The 16,005-nt window shown below is 39.3% G+C and overlaps 1 protein-coding gene across 1 annotated transcript; it reads right to left on the reverse strand.

Annotated features, from left to right (window-relative positions):
* Positions 1–1,207: 1,207 nt before the first annotated feature.
* On the reverse strand, positions 1,208–10,977 carry DPPA2 (developmental pluripotency associated 2). The gene is given in 7 exon segments (XM_033134942.1): positions 1,208–1,414; positions 4,224–4,419; positions 6,603–6,852; positions 7,287–7,340; positions 7,430–7,575; positions 8,988–9,135; positions 10,945–10,977. Coding segments are annotated over 7 exon segments (936 nt in total). The 3' UTR covers positions 1,208–1,305.
* Between the last annotated feature and the right edge of the window lie 5,028 nt (positions 10,978–16,005).

Genomic DNA, 16,005 nt, shown 5'->3' on the forward strand with positions numbered 1-16,005 from the left:
AAAAAGGCAAAAGACCTGAATAGACACCTCACCTAAGATGTAGTTTACAAATAAGATATTAAAAGATCATCCACATATGTAATTATGAAATTGCAAATTAAAACAATGAGATACCACTACACATCTATTGGAATGACCAAAATCCAAAGCACTGAGAACACCATATGCTGGTGAGGATATGGACCTGCATGAACTCTCGATCATTGCTGCTGGGAATGCAAAATGGTACAACTACTCTTAAAGAGTTTGGCAGTTCCTTATAAAACTAAACACACTCTTAAGATGCTCCTTGGTATTTACTCAAATAAGTTCAAAATCTATGTCCACAAAAACCTGAACACAAATGTTTATAGCAGCTTTATTCATAATTGCCAAAACTTGGAAGCAACCGAGATGGCTTTCAATATGTGAATGGATAAACAACTTATGGTACATCCAGACAATGGAGTATTCACTGCTAAAAAAAAAAGGAAAAAAAAGTGGGCTAAGGGATCAAATATATGGTGACGAAAAGAGAACTGACTGACACTGGGTGAACACACAAAGTGATATATAGATTATGTATTACAGAATTGTACACCTGAAACCTATGTAACTTTACCAACAATTGTCACCCCAATAAACTTTAATTTAAAACAAAACAAAAAAAAGTGAGCTATCGAGCCATGAAAAGATATGAAGGAATCCTAAATTTACTTTGCTCTGAAAGAAGTCAATGTGAAAAGGCAACTGTATGATTCCAACTGTATGACATTCTGGAAAAGGCAAAGCTATGGATACAGAAAATGTGTCAGGGGTTAAATAGGTGGAGCACATAATTTTTAGGGCAGTGAAGCTATTTTGTATGACACTATAATGGTGGATATGTCATTATACATTTCTCAAAACCCATAGAATGTAAAACATAAAGAGTGGACCCTAATGTAAACTATGGGCTTTCGGGGATAATGAAGTGTCAATGTACGTTCAATAAATGTACCCCTCTGGTGCAGGATGTCGACAGTAGGGAAAATGGGGGAGTGCAGGGAACAGAATTTGGGAACTCTAGTTTCTGCTCAATTTTTTCTGAAAATATAAAACTGCTTAAAAAAATCTATTAATTAAAAGAAAATCAACTTATATTCTATATGTTATAGCTAAATACCTGAAGCAGCAGGGGCAGTCACTTTTTGGCAGACCTGAAGTACAGAATCCAGACATTCACATCTGTACTCCAGGCATCAGGCAACACTGAGGATGGCCAGGACAGGGCACAGCAATCACTGGGATACAAATCAATGTATCTGTGAGCTATCTATCCACCGTTTATTCTTTATTAAGACATGGCCAATCCAAAAGGAATGATATGATTGTGTTCAAACCAGGTTGCTTCTACTTCTTCATTGTAGTTAATCTTTCCATCATCCTCTTATTCCTATAAACATGTTAGAAAAGAATTTTGAAAAACTGTTAGAATAAGCTCTACTATTCCCTACCACCCCCTTGAAAATGACCAATAAGATAAGAAATCCACGTCTGAAGTTCCTTAGTAGTCTGCCCATCACCTGAGTAAGAAGGGTCGGTAAAAGGATTTTATGTAGCGAACAAAGGAAGATTGTGCACTTAATATCAGGCCTCATATTGTATATACTAAGTTGGTTCTACTTTCTTTATCTTTATACTCTCCCTCCCTTTCCTTTCCCACAGCTTCTCCCCATATCCCGTTTATACATGGTCATGGTTTTCCCATGAAAAAATGGAAATAAAAAGGAGGGAAGGAAGGAAAGAAGAAAGGAGGGAAGGAAGGAAGGATGGAAAGAAAGAAGGAAGGAAGAAAACAAGCTCCCTTGATATTACTACTTCAACTAACTGTTATCTCCTTCTCTCTCAGGACGTATCAGTATGTCCTGTCTTAGTTCTTCACGTGTTCTAGTCCAACTTGCCACATCACATTTCTACTTCCACTGACCCTTTCAACCTACTCTCAAAAAGGCCACCAATCATGTCCAAAATTGACACTCCCAATAGCACTGCTATAATCATAATCTTACATGGCCATCTCACTACCAACCACTTCTGACACACTGCCTATTTCTTCCTTTTCTCATTTACATCCCAACTGTTTTGTTTTTTTTTTTAAAGATTTTATTGGGGAAGGGGAACAGGACTTTATTGGGGAACAGTGTGTACTTCCAGGACTTTTTTCCAAGTCAAGTTGTTGTCCTTTAGTATTAGTTGTGGAGGGCGCAGCTCAGCTCCAGGTCCAGTTGCCATTGCTAGTTGCGGGGGGCACAGCCCACCATCCCTTGCAGGACTTGAGGAGTTGAACCGGCAACCTTGTGGTTGAGAGCCCACTGGCCCATGTGGGAATCGAACTGGCAGCCTTTGGAGTTAGGAGCATGGAGCTCTAACCACCTGAGCCACCGGGCTGGCCCTACATCCCAACTTTTAACTGCAGTTTCTCAGTCTCCATGTCTCACCTGCCATCAATATGCTGGTTTCCTTTAGGGTTCCTTCCTATGTCCTTTCTAATTCCTACATACTTTTATGTACAATTTAAAAGCTAATGACTCCCAGGGGCCGGCCCGGTAGCTCAGGCGGTTAGAGCTCCATGCTCCTAACTTCAAAGGCTGCCGGTTCGATTCCCACATGGGCCAGTGGGCTCTCAACCACAAGTTGCCAGTTCAACTCCGAGTCCCACAAGGGATGGTGGCAGTGCCCCCTGCAACTAAGATTGAACACGGCACCTTGAGCTGAGCTGCCGCTGAGCTCCCAGATGGCTCAGTTGGTTGGAGCGCGGCCTCTCAACCACAAGGTTACCGGTTCAACTCCCGCAAGGGATGGTGGGCTGTGCCCCCTGCAACTAGAAACGGCAACTGGACATGGAGCTGAGCTGCGCCCTCCACAACTAAGACTGAAAGGACAACAACTTGAAGCTGAACGGCACCCTCCAAAGCTAAGATTGAAATGACAATTTGACTTGAAAAAAAAAAAAAGGCCTGGAAGTACACACTGTTCCCCAATAAAGTCCTGTTTCCCTTCCCCAATAAAAATCTTAAAAAAAAAATAAAAATAAAAAATAAAAAAATAAAAGCTAATGACTCCCAGATGTTTCTCTAACCCATACTGCTCTCAGAACTCTAGACCCATGTCCAGCGTGTCCCATGTATCATATTCTTCACCACTGAACGGGACTTCTACCATTCCTCTGTCTAGATAGCACCCTATTTCTCTTATTCCTACATCTCTTAAATTTGCCCCATTCCCTTTTAAATTCTTTGCCAAGGTCATAAATTCTACCTTTCCAGAATTATAGTAATGTCTTGCCCTCTAATCTAGTTTCTGTTGCAAGGTTATCAATCCACTTCCTAAGAAGCCTTCGTTTCCCTCCACACCCATCTCACACCACCTCCACTCAATTCCATCATCAAAAGCTGAATTTTACACCCATGAATGAACATTAGTTCTATAGTCTATATAAAAGCTAATGCAGTGTTTATGTGTGTGTCCAGTGTATATTTTCCTGGATGGAAGTATTTAGTTATATTCTCAAAGGAGTCTATGTCCCAAAAGTGACTGAGAAATTATGACCCACAGGATAATATTTGAAACCTTTAATGCAGGTATAAAAACTTTAGTGGCCAACTCCTCCCCTTCCCAGACTTAGTTAACACAAGCTTCAGTCATATTGACCTATTTGCAATTCCTAAGTATGTCATATTTTTTCATTTCCATGTATTTGTATGTGCTGTTTCCGCTACCAAAATTCCCCTATTATTTACTTTCCAAATGGTAAGCTCTTCCTCAGTACATGCAATCCTTTCTGAAGTTTCCCTAACTTGCTCCAATATAGATACCACCCATATATTTTCACAGCATCTCTTATTCATTTCCATTCTAGTATACTATGTGGATTTTGTCTTACTAATTTTCACATCCCCAGCTAAGTATACAACTTGTGGCAAAACTCTAATGCTCAGGGTGTCTTTTTTCTTAAAACAGGTCTCTAAAATTGAGACAAATATTCTAACTTGTCACATACATTGTTACGGTTGCTAAAAAGCCACATTTATCTGAATTCTAATCCACTACCAAGTTCTTTTTCCTTCCTATTCTTGCCTGATCTATATGGCAAATTAAGAAAACAGCATGTGTGCCTTCTGCTTTCTCTTACTAAATTATTCAGAAATCCATCTAGATACCTACTTTTCTGTGTGCCATACAAAAAGTTAAGAGTTACCTACCTTTTAACACAATCGGGGCATAACATATTATCTTCTAGGTCTGGGTATGGGAAAGTGCAGGCCGGCAACAGGAAGAGAGAGATCATCTTCTTGGGAGGGTCAGGCACCCACGCCTGACCTGCATAGAACTGCAGGCGAACCCAACCCTCTCTGTCTGCCAAGAGAGGTCTGCCGTGGACCACACACCACCTGACACCTGGGGAGAGAAGGAGAAACAAATATAAACAGCGAAGGTTAACTAACCACACCCCAATCCAACCTCTCAGCAAGTCACTCTTGACTTCGCTCCTGTATTCTGTTGATGAATCAACTGAATTGTAGACCAAAAGACACAATAAACTAACTTCACAAATTATATAGTATGAGGATTAATAACAATTAACTTCTTAGAAAGCTTGCTTTGTGGCCAGGACATTGCTAAGTGGTTTATATATATTCATAGATTTACTAAGAACATCACTAATATTTACCTTCTATTTACTTTTCTTATTTATAGGTGAGGTAATTGAAGCTTATGGTGTTAAATATTATAATTTTCCCAGACCTAAGAAATGGATCCAGATATTCTGATTCACAGCCCATTTGCCTAACTACTACATTGTACTGCCGCAAATATGAAAAACAGGCAAAAGCATCTTTGTTTAGAAGCCTAAGGAACAATCTAATTGAGGAGACGGTATATGTGAGAGAAAACAAGAGAAGTTATACAGATATCAAGTATCTGAAATTCAGAGAAAGGAACAGTCAATGTGGGCTTAAATATCCATAAAAATCTCCCCATTCAGACTGTAAAACAAGAGTGGAAAGTGTATGTGTTTAGCACCACTATATACCTGTTGGCTAGGCATACTCCTGAATCACAGGTGTTTAATAACTACTAAATGAAGAGGAACTAAAAGAATGATTAAGTGTGGGAGGCTACTAACCCATATGGCACATTAATGAAAATTAGAAAGAGATGCTATCTTTGGCGAAGCAGTTCTCTAGAGACAGACTTGTGGCGGGACAGTGCTTTTGGAAATTAGCAAAAAGGTGCCCATTCCTTTTCACAAAAGGGAGTGCAGCTCAGGGAGCAGACAGTAGGCCAGTTTCAGTTTCCATCTTCCTTTTGGCTGGGTTCCTTATACAATGAACAAGGTGTCTTACCGTACAAGTCAGCCCTGAATAAAAGAGGATCTTCCACTTTGGGGGATGGGGTGGAGAGAAGAAAAGAACTCAAGCAAAAAAGGAGGGTGAGGGCCAGCCCGGTGGCTCAGGTGGTTGGAGCTCCATGCTCCCAACTCCGAAGGCTGCCGGTTCGATTCCCACATCGGCCAATGGGCTCTCAACCACAAGGTTGCTGGTTCAACTCCTCGAGTCCCGCAAGGGATGGTGAGCTCCACCCCCTGCAACTAAGATTGAACACGGCACCTTGAGCTGAGCTGCCTCCCAGATGGCTCAGTTGGTTGGAGCGTGGGCTCTCAATCACAAGGTTGCTGGTTCGACTTCCGTAAGGGATGGTGGGCTGCGCCCCCTGCAACTAGCAATGGCAACTGGACCTGGAGCTGAGCTGTGCCCTCCACAACTAAGATTGGAAGGACAACAACTTGAAGCTGAACGGTACCCTCCACAACTAAGATTGAAACGACAAAATCTTGACTTGGAAAAAAGTCCTGCAAGTACACACTGTTCCCCAGTAAAGTCCTGTTCCCCTTCCCCAGTAAAATCTTTAAAAAAAAAAAAAAAAAGAGGGTGACTGTACTGACCAGAGATAGGGTTGGCTAAACAAAAATACCAAGGAGAGAAGGGGAGTTGGAGAAAGGTAGGCTAAGTTATTCTCAAGATTTCTTAAGGGGACAGGGGCCCCAAACATGTTATTATTGCCTACTTTTAATGTGCCAAGTTCTATCTCATAAGTCTCACAATCATTCTAAGAAGCAGAATAGTTGTAATATTTATTTTATAAATCAGAATACCAGGGCTTACACTAAGTAACTTGCCAATGTCACATACCTAGGAAATCGTAAAACAAGGATTTGAACGAAGGTGGTTCAATTCTAACACCTGCATTCTTATTCAGTATGCAATGAAGGCCTTGCAGGAGGGAGAGAGAAAGGCGGAACATCTCAGGCTGTGGTTGACCACGTTACCAGATTATGCTTTCTTCCCACCTTGGACTTCTGCTTAGTGATAAGAAAGGGTCACCACTCTATTACCTAGCTGAGAGATCCCATCCAGGCAAAACTGGGCTATCAATCAAAAGATAAGCCCTCTATGAACCTAATATCCAATCTGCAGATATTTTAACTAACACTTTGCCTTTTACTACCTTTCAGTATTGGACTAATAAAAGTTAACTTTCTTTCTCTGGAGTGGTATTCACTCTAAAGTTGATCTTACCAGAGGTTTGCAGCAGAAAGTTCTCAGCAGAAGCAGGAATGGGACATGAATTCATAGCCTTAGGTTGAACGGCTCTTGCAGCAAGTCTTGCCCATGCTGCCAACATGGCTTCCTGAGCTGAAGTTATCACTTCAACGCTGTTGGTCATTTGCTCTCTCTCACTCATCTTACAACTTTTCTTACTCCTTGCTTTCTTGGTCACCATCTTGCATTTCTTTGAACTTGACTCCTGTAGTATTTCAGGAATGTTCTGCAAATGCAATTCATGATGATTATTCAGTGAAGTGCTACTGACACAGTAATAACTTCTGTGTCAATGTTGTTATTCTTCATACATTGACCCAGGCAGACCAGTGTGGGAAGGATTTAGGAACTTTAGTTCCCTTACAGCAGTGCTCAACTGGGAAAAAATTGTTGATCGTTAAAACTGGGGAGGGGCCTGGGAAGGGGGTTAACGGGTTGCGACTGACATTTAGTGGGTAGAGGCCAGGGATGTTTAGTCTAAACATCTTAAAATGCACAGGAGAGCCTCCAAAACAAAAATAAATTATTTGGCCCCAAATGTCAATAGGGTTGGGTGAGAAACCTAGCTTTGGAGGTACAACATATATAGAGATGCTGGGAGAGGTAGAATAAGTCACAATCAGAACTTATCTTTACGCTGTCTCCATACTCCTCACTCACTTGTTTTTCTTCAGAGTATGCATGTTCCTTGAGCCTCAGATAAACGTCTATTTTCTAAAGACATTAAGAGGGGAGAAAATTAAAAGTTGACTAAACTTCCCATATTTGCTCTGAGCAGCAGAGATCCTCACCAGTGTACTTACTTTGCCATCAGTACTCAAATTAAATTGTTGGCACCAGTTCCGCAAAGTGTCCCAACGCACTTTATTAATTGAAGGCAAAATGGTCGGCAAGGGGAGCATTGGTTTTGGACAAGCTTTGAACTGTTCACTCGTTTGAGGAAGATAAACTGAGAAAAGAAGGAAACCAAAGAAGTAATATTTAAAATTTGTAAGATTCTTTATAATTTTACAAAGATCTCATTTATTTCTCATAACCTAACTGGCACATATACATTTCAAATATTTCTTCTCATATTGCAAATAAGGTAATCGATTCAAGAATTAAAGGACGTACCCAAATCGATTCAAGAATTAAAGGACTTCTCCATTAAAATGAGAGATCTGAGACTGAAACCTACATTTTGAAATTCTAAATTCCCTATTTTCTACACTACATAGAGCAACCTGTTGTTTTTTGTGGCCATCAACACCTGGATAGAACATTGTATTGGATTGCTCCTCCAAAATGTCTAGATTTTGGACCTATAGAAATCAAAGAAAGCACCCCAACCAAAAATGGTCCACTATACTGTCAGCCTGCCTCATTTTTCTCAATAGCAACTTTTCTCAACTCACTCTGCTTAGCCCTAATCTGTTATTATCTTCATCTTGAAGTCCTTGTTATTGGCCCAGAAAATGAAATCATTCTGAAAATACTTACTCAATGCCTTTATAAAAAAGCACTGAGGACACAAAGTGTCATGATATTGAGTTGCTATATATTTAATCAGTAATTACTCACCAAGCAAAATACTAGATGAATTTTTAAATTATTTTGTCTTCCAAATACTGTATGATCTCACTTATGAGTATATGTGGAATCTGAAAAAAGCAGACTCAAAGAAACAGAGTAGACTGGTGGTTGCCAGGGGTTTGGGGGACAGGGGAAATGGGGTGATGTCGATCAAAAGGTGCAAATTTCTGTTATAAGATGAATTAAGTTCTGGGGGTGTAATGCATAGCATGTTTACTATAGTTAACAACACTATATGATATGCTTGAAAGTTGCTAAGAGAGTAAATCTAAAATGTTCTTACCACGGCGTGGCGGGGGAAGGTCATTGTGTAAGGTAAGGGATGTGTTAATTAACTTTATTATGGTAATCATTTCACAGTATGTACATGTCCCAATCATCACACAGTATAACTTAAAATTACAGTGTTATTATGTGTCAATTGCATCTCAGTAAACCTGGGGGAGGGGAATTAGTCTTCATAAGAGGTATGTAAAGTATGCACTAATCAAAATGAAGATTAAGCTTCATGGGTTGGAAATTTCAACTCAGGTCTAGCTGCCCCATAAGACTGTGCTCTGTCCAAAGCATTCCACGTGCCTGTTTTTCGGCTTAAAAGCATGACTGTACATGCTGTTAGCAAATGAGAAGTATGGAAGGAGTTTGAGAAATCTCTTACCACAGGTAATTGACGGGAGATTTAAGATGGGCATTGTATAGTCAGAGGACAGAAAAGAAAAAATCTTACTCTTCCTGGGTTTCCCCGAGCTAGAGGAGCAGCAAACTGAGCAATTTTTGTCCTCATACCTTCATCATCTGTCCTAGGAAGCTTCAGGTTGTCTTCTGAGATTGAAGAAATGCTTGGTTCCATTTCACGTTCTTCATTAGGTTCCTCACTAACTGGAACCAATGTGAGAATCACACTTTCTTCCTCTAATTCAACCTTAAAGTAATCCTGGAAAGGGAAGCGTCAGTCACTGATTCTTCATTGAAACTTACACTTAACTTCTTCTTTTCAAATCACAACTAATGAATAAGAAGCTGGGAAGATGGATGGATTGAAAACTTACTGAGATTCCCCCTTAAATTTGATGTTGATCAGTAGACCCTCTCTATTAGATAAGAGAAGCAATGAGGAAATGAGCAAAAATAGATTTACAAGTGGGTGATAGAGGAAATGGAAGGGTAGGTCTTGAATTTGTGAAAACCATTTCCTCATGGCATTTCTTTCTATCAGCTAAAACATTAAATACTTTCCTTTTATCTCCTAAATCTGTATGAAATGTGTTTCCATCTTCCCATTTTCTATCACATGATACACAATTCAAGCTATCATTAACTCTCACAGGCAGATGCAAAAATCTCCTGTTATTCCAAAATCCATTTTGACTCCACTCTTTCTTCAGACTGCTGTCCTACTTATTTAAAATACTTCAGTGGCTTATCGTTGCTATTCAGGTTAAAGACAAACCCTCCTGAGCTGTCTGCCCCATGCCTACCACTGCAGCTCAAGAGCTTTCTGAGCTCCAGCCACACTGGCCTTACTTCAGCCCCATGATTCAAGTGAAGTGAATATATATCTGCTTTATTCCCATGCCATCATTGTAACTGACACAGTACCCAGCACAGACTGGGCACTCAATGTTCTTTTAATAATCTAATGACTGAAAGGTAAAGTAGACAGGTAGGAAGGAACTAACATTTACTGGTTTTGTACAGTATACACGCACTGTGCTAGGTGCTTTCTGTATTTCTCTCATTCAATCATCATAGCATGCTTGTAGTGATTTATTAGTGTTCCTGTTTTGCAAATTAGGCCACTGAGTCTCAGAAATTAAATGACCGATGCCACAGAGTAACATATGCGTGAGTCAATTTCTGAACTTAGGTTTTCCTCTCAAACCCAAGAGTGAATAAACTCCATTCCAGCCTTATTACAATACTTAAAAAAAAAACAAAAAAAACCCCACAGCAGCCAGGCAGGATCTGATGCAGCCACCCCCTTTCCCTATTTAAATCATCTCAATGGCTTCCTATTGCTCTCAAATTCCTATGTACATACAGGAATTTTGCATTTGTATACGCCTTTTTCAGAACACTCGCACACACATTCACTGATCAGCTTCAAAAAAATTGACATTACTGGGAACTATTACACCACTCTAGAGATGGGGGAGGCTCAAGGCAGCTAGATGATGTGCCCATAATCATAGTTTTTATTGGGCAGTGAATTCAGTCCTCTAGCCTGGTACAGCAGTCCCAGTAAATACCTGTGAGACTTTCTCGGTCTACTCTCTCCTCCAGTCCAGGACTACCCAAACCCAGTCTGGAAACACATTTGATTCCAAAGCCACTGGCAGTAGATTGCTTTTTACTCTTGAGAAAAGAAACTAATTGGTCACTTCGCTTTCTGACCTTATCCACGTTACCCTTCTTCACTTTCTTTTTACCATAGCTGTCCATTTCTTTACTATTTTTATCTCGCCCAGCTACAACATGTCTTTCTACAAAATAAACCTCTTACTTTACACTAGGAAAAGGAATCTTTACTTCTCGTTTTTACTCTCACCCAAATATACACAGAGCCACAATCACATGAAAGAAAACTACTAATAATCCACCAGAAAGAAGAGGAGGTTCTAAAACAGAAATTTCTTACATTGAGAAATCAAGCTTCGTAGCAAAAGAGAAACATAAGTGAGTTTCAGAACCGCTTTGTAAGGTGAGCCTGTGGGGAAAATAATTCTTTTCTAATTAAACTTACCTTTTCGCTGCTATCAAAATTTGAATTTGCCATTCCCAAGAACACTCAGAGAACAGCAAAGCCAGCACAGTTAAGGATACCTGCAGTTTACTCCTTTTAACCTGAGTTTCTCACAGACTTCTCCTTTTATAAGCAAATGTCTCCTTCTACTTCCTGTTACTCAAAAGAGCTCTCTTCTTCTCTCTTCTTCTTCCACCCCCCACCCCCGCCATTATCTCACTGATAATTTCATCAGTTTTATATTTTATCTTGTCTATTAGGTGAGCTTTGAATTATTGTGTAATTAGTAGATTCCTAATTAGAAAGAGAGAGATTTTTGTCTTTATTCCTTTAAGGTGAGACTTGGGAGAAAACTAGAAGTGAAAAACTCTTTCAGACAAGTTACAATTGAATAAACAGAATATTTTTAATCATTTCCAGGACAATGGTGGTGATGGATTGAATGATGCTTTTACAGAAGAAATAGAAAAGAGATAAAGGTATTTTATAACTGATTTATGACCACGGGTGTGACATTCACTGGGAGATTAGATTTAAATTGTAGGTGTTGAATAACATTATTCCTCCAAGATTTAGTTCTAAACACAAATACTAAGCCTGAATACTGGTCAGCTGGTTAGAAGGAAAGCGTTTGGCTGTTCAGAATAGAAGCAGCAAGAACCAAAACACTAAGGCAAATGATGGACTAAGAAATGCAGGAGAAGGAATGCAAACACTTGGGAACTGCTGGAGCATAATGTTGGAGGCAGGATGTGTGTGACAAGAGAAGAGGCTGGAGAAGTCACAGCTGTTTTCATGTATCTCTAAGAAGCCATAGCTACCAAAGGAAATATTAACAAACAATATGGCGGCACTGGCATCCAGAGGTCTCACATGGGACTTTCTCTGCCCTAGTAAAACGGTTTGATCCATTTGTCTCAGTAACCAGGGAGCCCAGGTCAGTTTAATTTAGTGATATATGTAGTATAATCAAAGTGTGGTCTGCAAGGGTTCAGCTTCAGTTTACTGAAGAACTGATTGGAAAAATAAATTATGAGACTCCACCCCAGACCTCAGAATCAGATCCTTGGGACTGACAGGGACCCAGGAATCTGCACTTCAACAAGCCTTCAGGGTAATTCTTGTGCACCTAAATTCTAGCAGTGTAGGCTAGATCAGGGTGTGGCCAAATGGTTTTTGGGTTAGGCAGATAATGGTTGGAATGTTGGATCCTCCCTTCCAGGATAGAAACAGAATAGGCCCATGGAAATTCAGCTGTGAAAGCACTCTAGCTACTCACTTGGGTGTGGTCCCACCTGGTGGGCTTTTTTATGAGTAATTTAGGGAGGAACTGACCTAGTAGACTGGACTGATTCCAGTGCCTTTAGGCTAGAACAGGAATTCAAGAAGGAAAACAATTTCATTATCATTTTTTTCTTCTTGTATTTATTACAATATAATCATCTTATTTGTTTTCTTGGGTTTCTTCCTTGCTTTTTGAAAATGTTATATTATGGGAAAGTTCAAAAATGTATAAAGCAGACAATAATATCACAAACCCTCATGTATCCATAATCCAGCTTCAATAACTATTGACTTCCAGCCAATCTGATTTCATCTAAACAACCACCAATTCCCCCTCTCTGGGTTATTTTGAAGGAACTACCAGAACTCATTTCATTTCATTTATATATTTGGGGTTGGACAGGAGAATACTTTTTCTAAGTATAATTACAATATCTTTTTTTATATTTAAAAATAATTTTAAATAATTATTTAATATTATTAAATTATTCAGTCTGTTCAAATATCCAGCAGTATTTAAATATCCAGCAGTATTTAAATATCCAGTTGTCTCATATTTCTCTCATTTTCTGTTTTAACAATCTGAGTCAGGATCTAGATAAGGTCTAGACGTTGTAATTTCTTGATGTGTCTTAATTTTCTTTAATCTGTGAATTCTTTCATCTTTTATTTTTCTTATAATTTTTTGTTGTTCTTTTTGTTTAAACAGTTGTGTGAATTTCCTGTAGTTTTCTAACTTGATTTTCCTAATTTCATTTGTTGCTCTATTTTTCTATCCTTCTATCCTCTACATTTATTGTAAATTGGTTTGATTAGATTCAGGGATGACATTTTTCTCCTTTTTTTTTTTTTTTTTTTTTAGCAAGAACACTCTTTCCCTCCCTCTTCACACATCTGATTCCTCATTCTTTAAACATATATATTTTTTAAATGGATCTGTGTTTGACATAAACATTATGTAAATTTAAGGTGTACAATATGTTAATTTTATACATTTATGTATTGTAATACTGAGACAGGTTAGTTAGTATGGTTGCTAGGTAGACAGGGGGTCCCTGGTGGGATAAACAAAAAAGCAGAAATATCCTGAAACTCCAGGTTCTGGAATGTCTCCTTCACTCCAGGACAGAGACATGAGATTATGCCTTGAGATTAATAACTAACCTCAAATCCCTTCTGACCGGACCAAGGAGCAGATCTGATAGCTAGGAATGGGTTGGTTCGTTAATCCCTTCAGGATGAGCAAGCAGGACAAACCTGATAGATGAATTCTATCAGAAAGCTCCAGCCCCCTTCCCCAAGCAGGCAGGGGAAGGTATAAAAGTAAGATCTTTTGTCTCAGTCACTGGGCACCCCCATTTGGGTTCCCCTCCAACTGGGGAGCTGCAACATCTTCTCCTGCCTCTAATAAACTGTCCTCTTTTTAAAACTTTTTGCCTCTCCCTGGTCCATGTGTCCATTCTTTGGCTTCACGAGACACGATCCCAGCCCACACCCTCGCCCGGCAGATCCAACATCATCTACATCAATAGTATTGCCTTTGTAGTGGTAATTAGCATGTTCTTTAAGGCCTAAATGCCAATTTCTTGGAATGTCCCTAAAAGAGTTTGTTCCTGTTATTCTCTCACTCTTGCTTCATAAAATTTATTTGAATGTGTAATTCTGTATGTATTTGGGATTTTAATTATTTAACTTCATCTCTCAAATTAGACAGCAGCCTCCAGAGGGCAATGGCTAGATATGTTGGGGTTCTCTTTGGTCTACCCAGAGCCTTGCACTGTGTCTAGCTCAGAACAGAGGCTCAATCAATGCTAGTTACTCAGATTGCATCAGCCTTCCACCTGCCTTCCTCTTCCCACGTAACCCCCTTTAGAGTAGATGGCCCTCTCTGTGCTGTTGCTAAAGAATATGATGTAAACGTTCATCACAGACTGGGGTGACTCTCTCCTACCAGACTGACAGTCTTAAATTCTCAAGGTCATCTTTATTCTCCTTGCGCTCAGCACAGTGTCTGATTCAGAGAAGACGCTTAATTAGATACGTGCAACAAATTAGTCTATATCATGTTACCAACTTAATTTTGGGGCTCCGGACGGTATATATCTCAAAGCTAAAAAGCAGCCACTGAAAGGCTGTAAAGCTATAATAAATAGCGTAGGCTATAGGGTATAGATTTTTAAAAGAAAGAAGAAAATTGTTTATGAACACTTGCATTCTAATATTTATTCCAATAACAGACTATAGTTCTGAAATAAAAAACACATTGCCTATTTCAAATATATCATATTTACTAGATTGTAAGTTAAATATTTATAAATGCATTGTAGTTCTTATTTAGATAAATGCTTTTCAAAATCCTTTTTTTTTCTTAAAAAAATATTAAAAGAATATGCTCTAAAGATAAATACTTATGAACCACTAACATATAACAGGTAAAAGTGAAGCAACTCTAGTTGAGAAATAAAACCCATAAGGCATCCCACAGAATCTTAAGGCTCTGAGAAACAGTTTGGAAACTATCGTTCAGTACCACTTCCAGGTGGAAGGGACAGCTACTGATTCTAGTTTTCTGAGGAGGAAAATAAAAATTGCACTGAAAAATGTTCCCAACTTTTCCACATCGTCCATTTCAAGAAATTCCCATTTAAAAGGACTATTGAACTAATATTTACTTTAGAGCAATAGTTACAAATCTTAACCTTCTGATAGACTAAATGGGCATTTGTATTTTTTTATTTTTCTTTTGAAGATAAAGTCTTCTGAATCATGGAGACACAGTGTTTTGTTTTATCTTTTGTTCTGAGGGGCAACAAAAGTTATGCTCAGAGACTGAGTTGTCTTAGCACAGGTTCGCTGTGGGAATTACAATTTCGCAAGCCAATAGCATACAGGATAATATCTTTTAATAAGCAAAATAAAGAAATACTCCAAACAAACGACAAGTTAATCATACTATTGTTCCGGGCAAGGGGAGGTAAAGAAATAAAGTTTAAATTTAGTATGAGATGTACCTTTTTATACAAGTAGACACCCCGGAGAGATGGCATCCAACCTAGAGCTGATTTCCAGCCACCAGTGCAAAGTAAAAGTGCCCTGTTGCTAGAGCATGTTGCTAGGGAACGGAGACACTGCTGTTGGTAGTTTGGCTGATGTCTTTGACCTGACGGCTACTGGGTTTATCAACACAGTCTAAGAGGAATGCATTGCCAAGACAGGAGAGAATGCCCCTAGGGTCTTTGGGGAGTTTTTAGATTAGCAGAGTCACCTCGCCCAAATAGAAACTCTTAATAGTCTTCACAAACTCTCTATTTAGTCTAAATGTCCCCTTGCCATAGTTGCTTCTCCATTTGTTCTTATCTATAAGCCCCCAGTGGGGCCCCTCAGTTGCTGGGCTGCTGACTGCTTATCAGTGATGACAGATGTACAATGATGTTTTATGTCCGAACAGCTTCTAAAGAAAAATAACTTTTCTTGTCTTTACAACTGTCATTAAGAAGTAGATTGAAACCACTTCACTTATGTCATAAACAAGTGGATTTGAAATCATATTAAACCTTACACGTGTCGGCCGGATGGCTCAGTTGGTTAGAATGTGGGATCTTAACAACATTGCAGTTTCAATTCCCGCATGGGATGGTGAGCTGTGCCCCTGCAACTAGATTGAAAATGGTGACTGGACTTGGAGCTGAGCTGCAACTAGATTGAAGGACAATGATTTGACTTGGAGCTCATGGGTCCTGGATAAAACACACTGATCCCCAATATTCCCCAATAAAA

Source organism: Rhinolophus ferrumequinum, chromosome 2 (assembly GCF_004115265.2).
Source record: "Rhinolophus ferrumequinum isolate MPI-CBG mRhiFer1 chromosome 2, mRhiFer1_v1.p, whole genome shotgun sequence".
In the NCBI taxonomy this organism is placed as follows: domain Eukaryota; kingdom Metazoa; phylum Chordata; class Mammalia; order Chiroptera; family Rhinolophidae; genus Rhinolophus; species Rhinolophus ferrumequinum.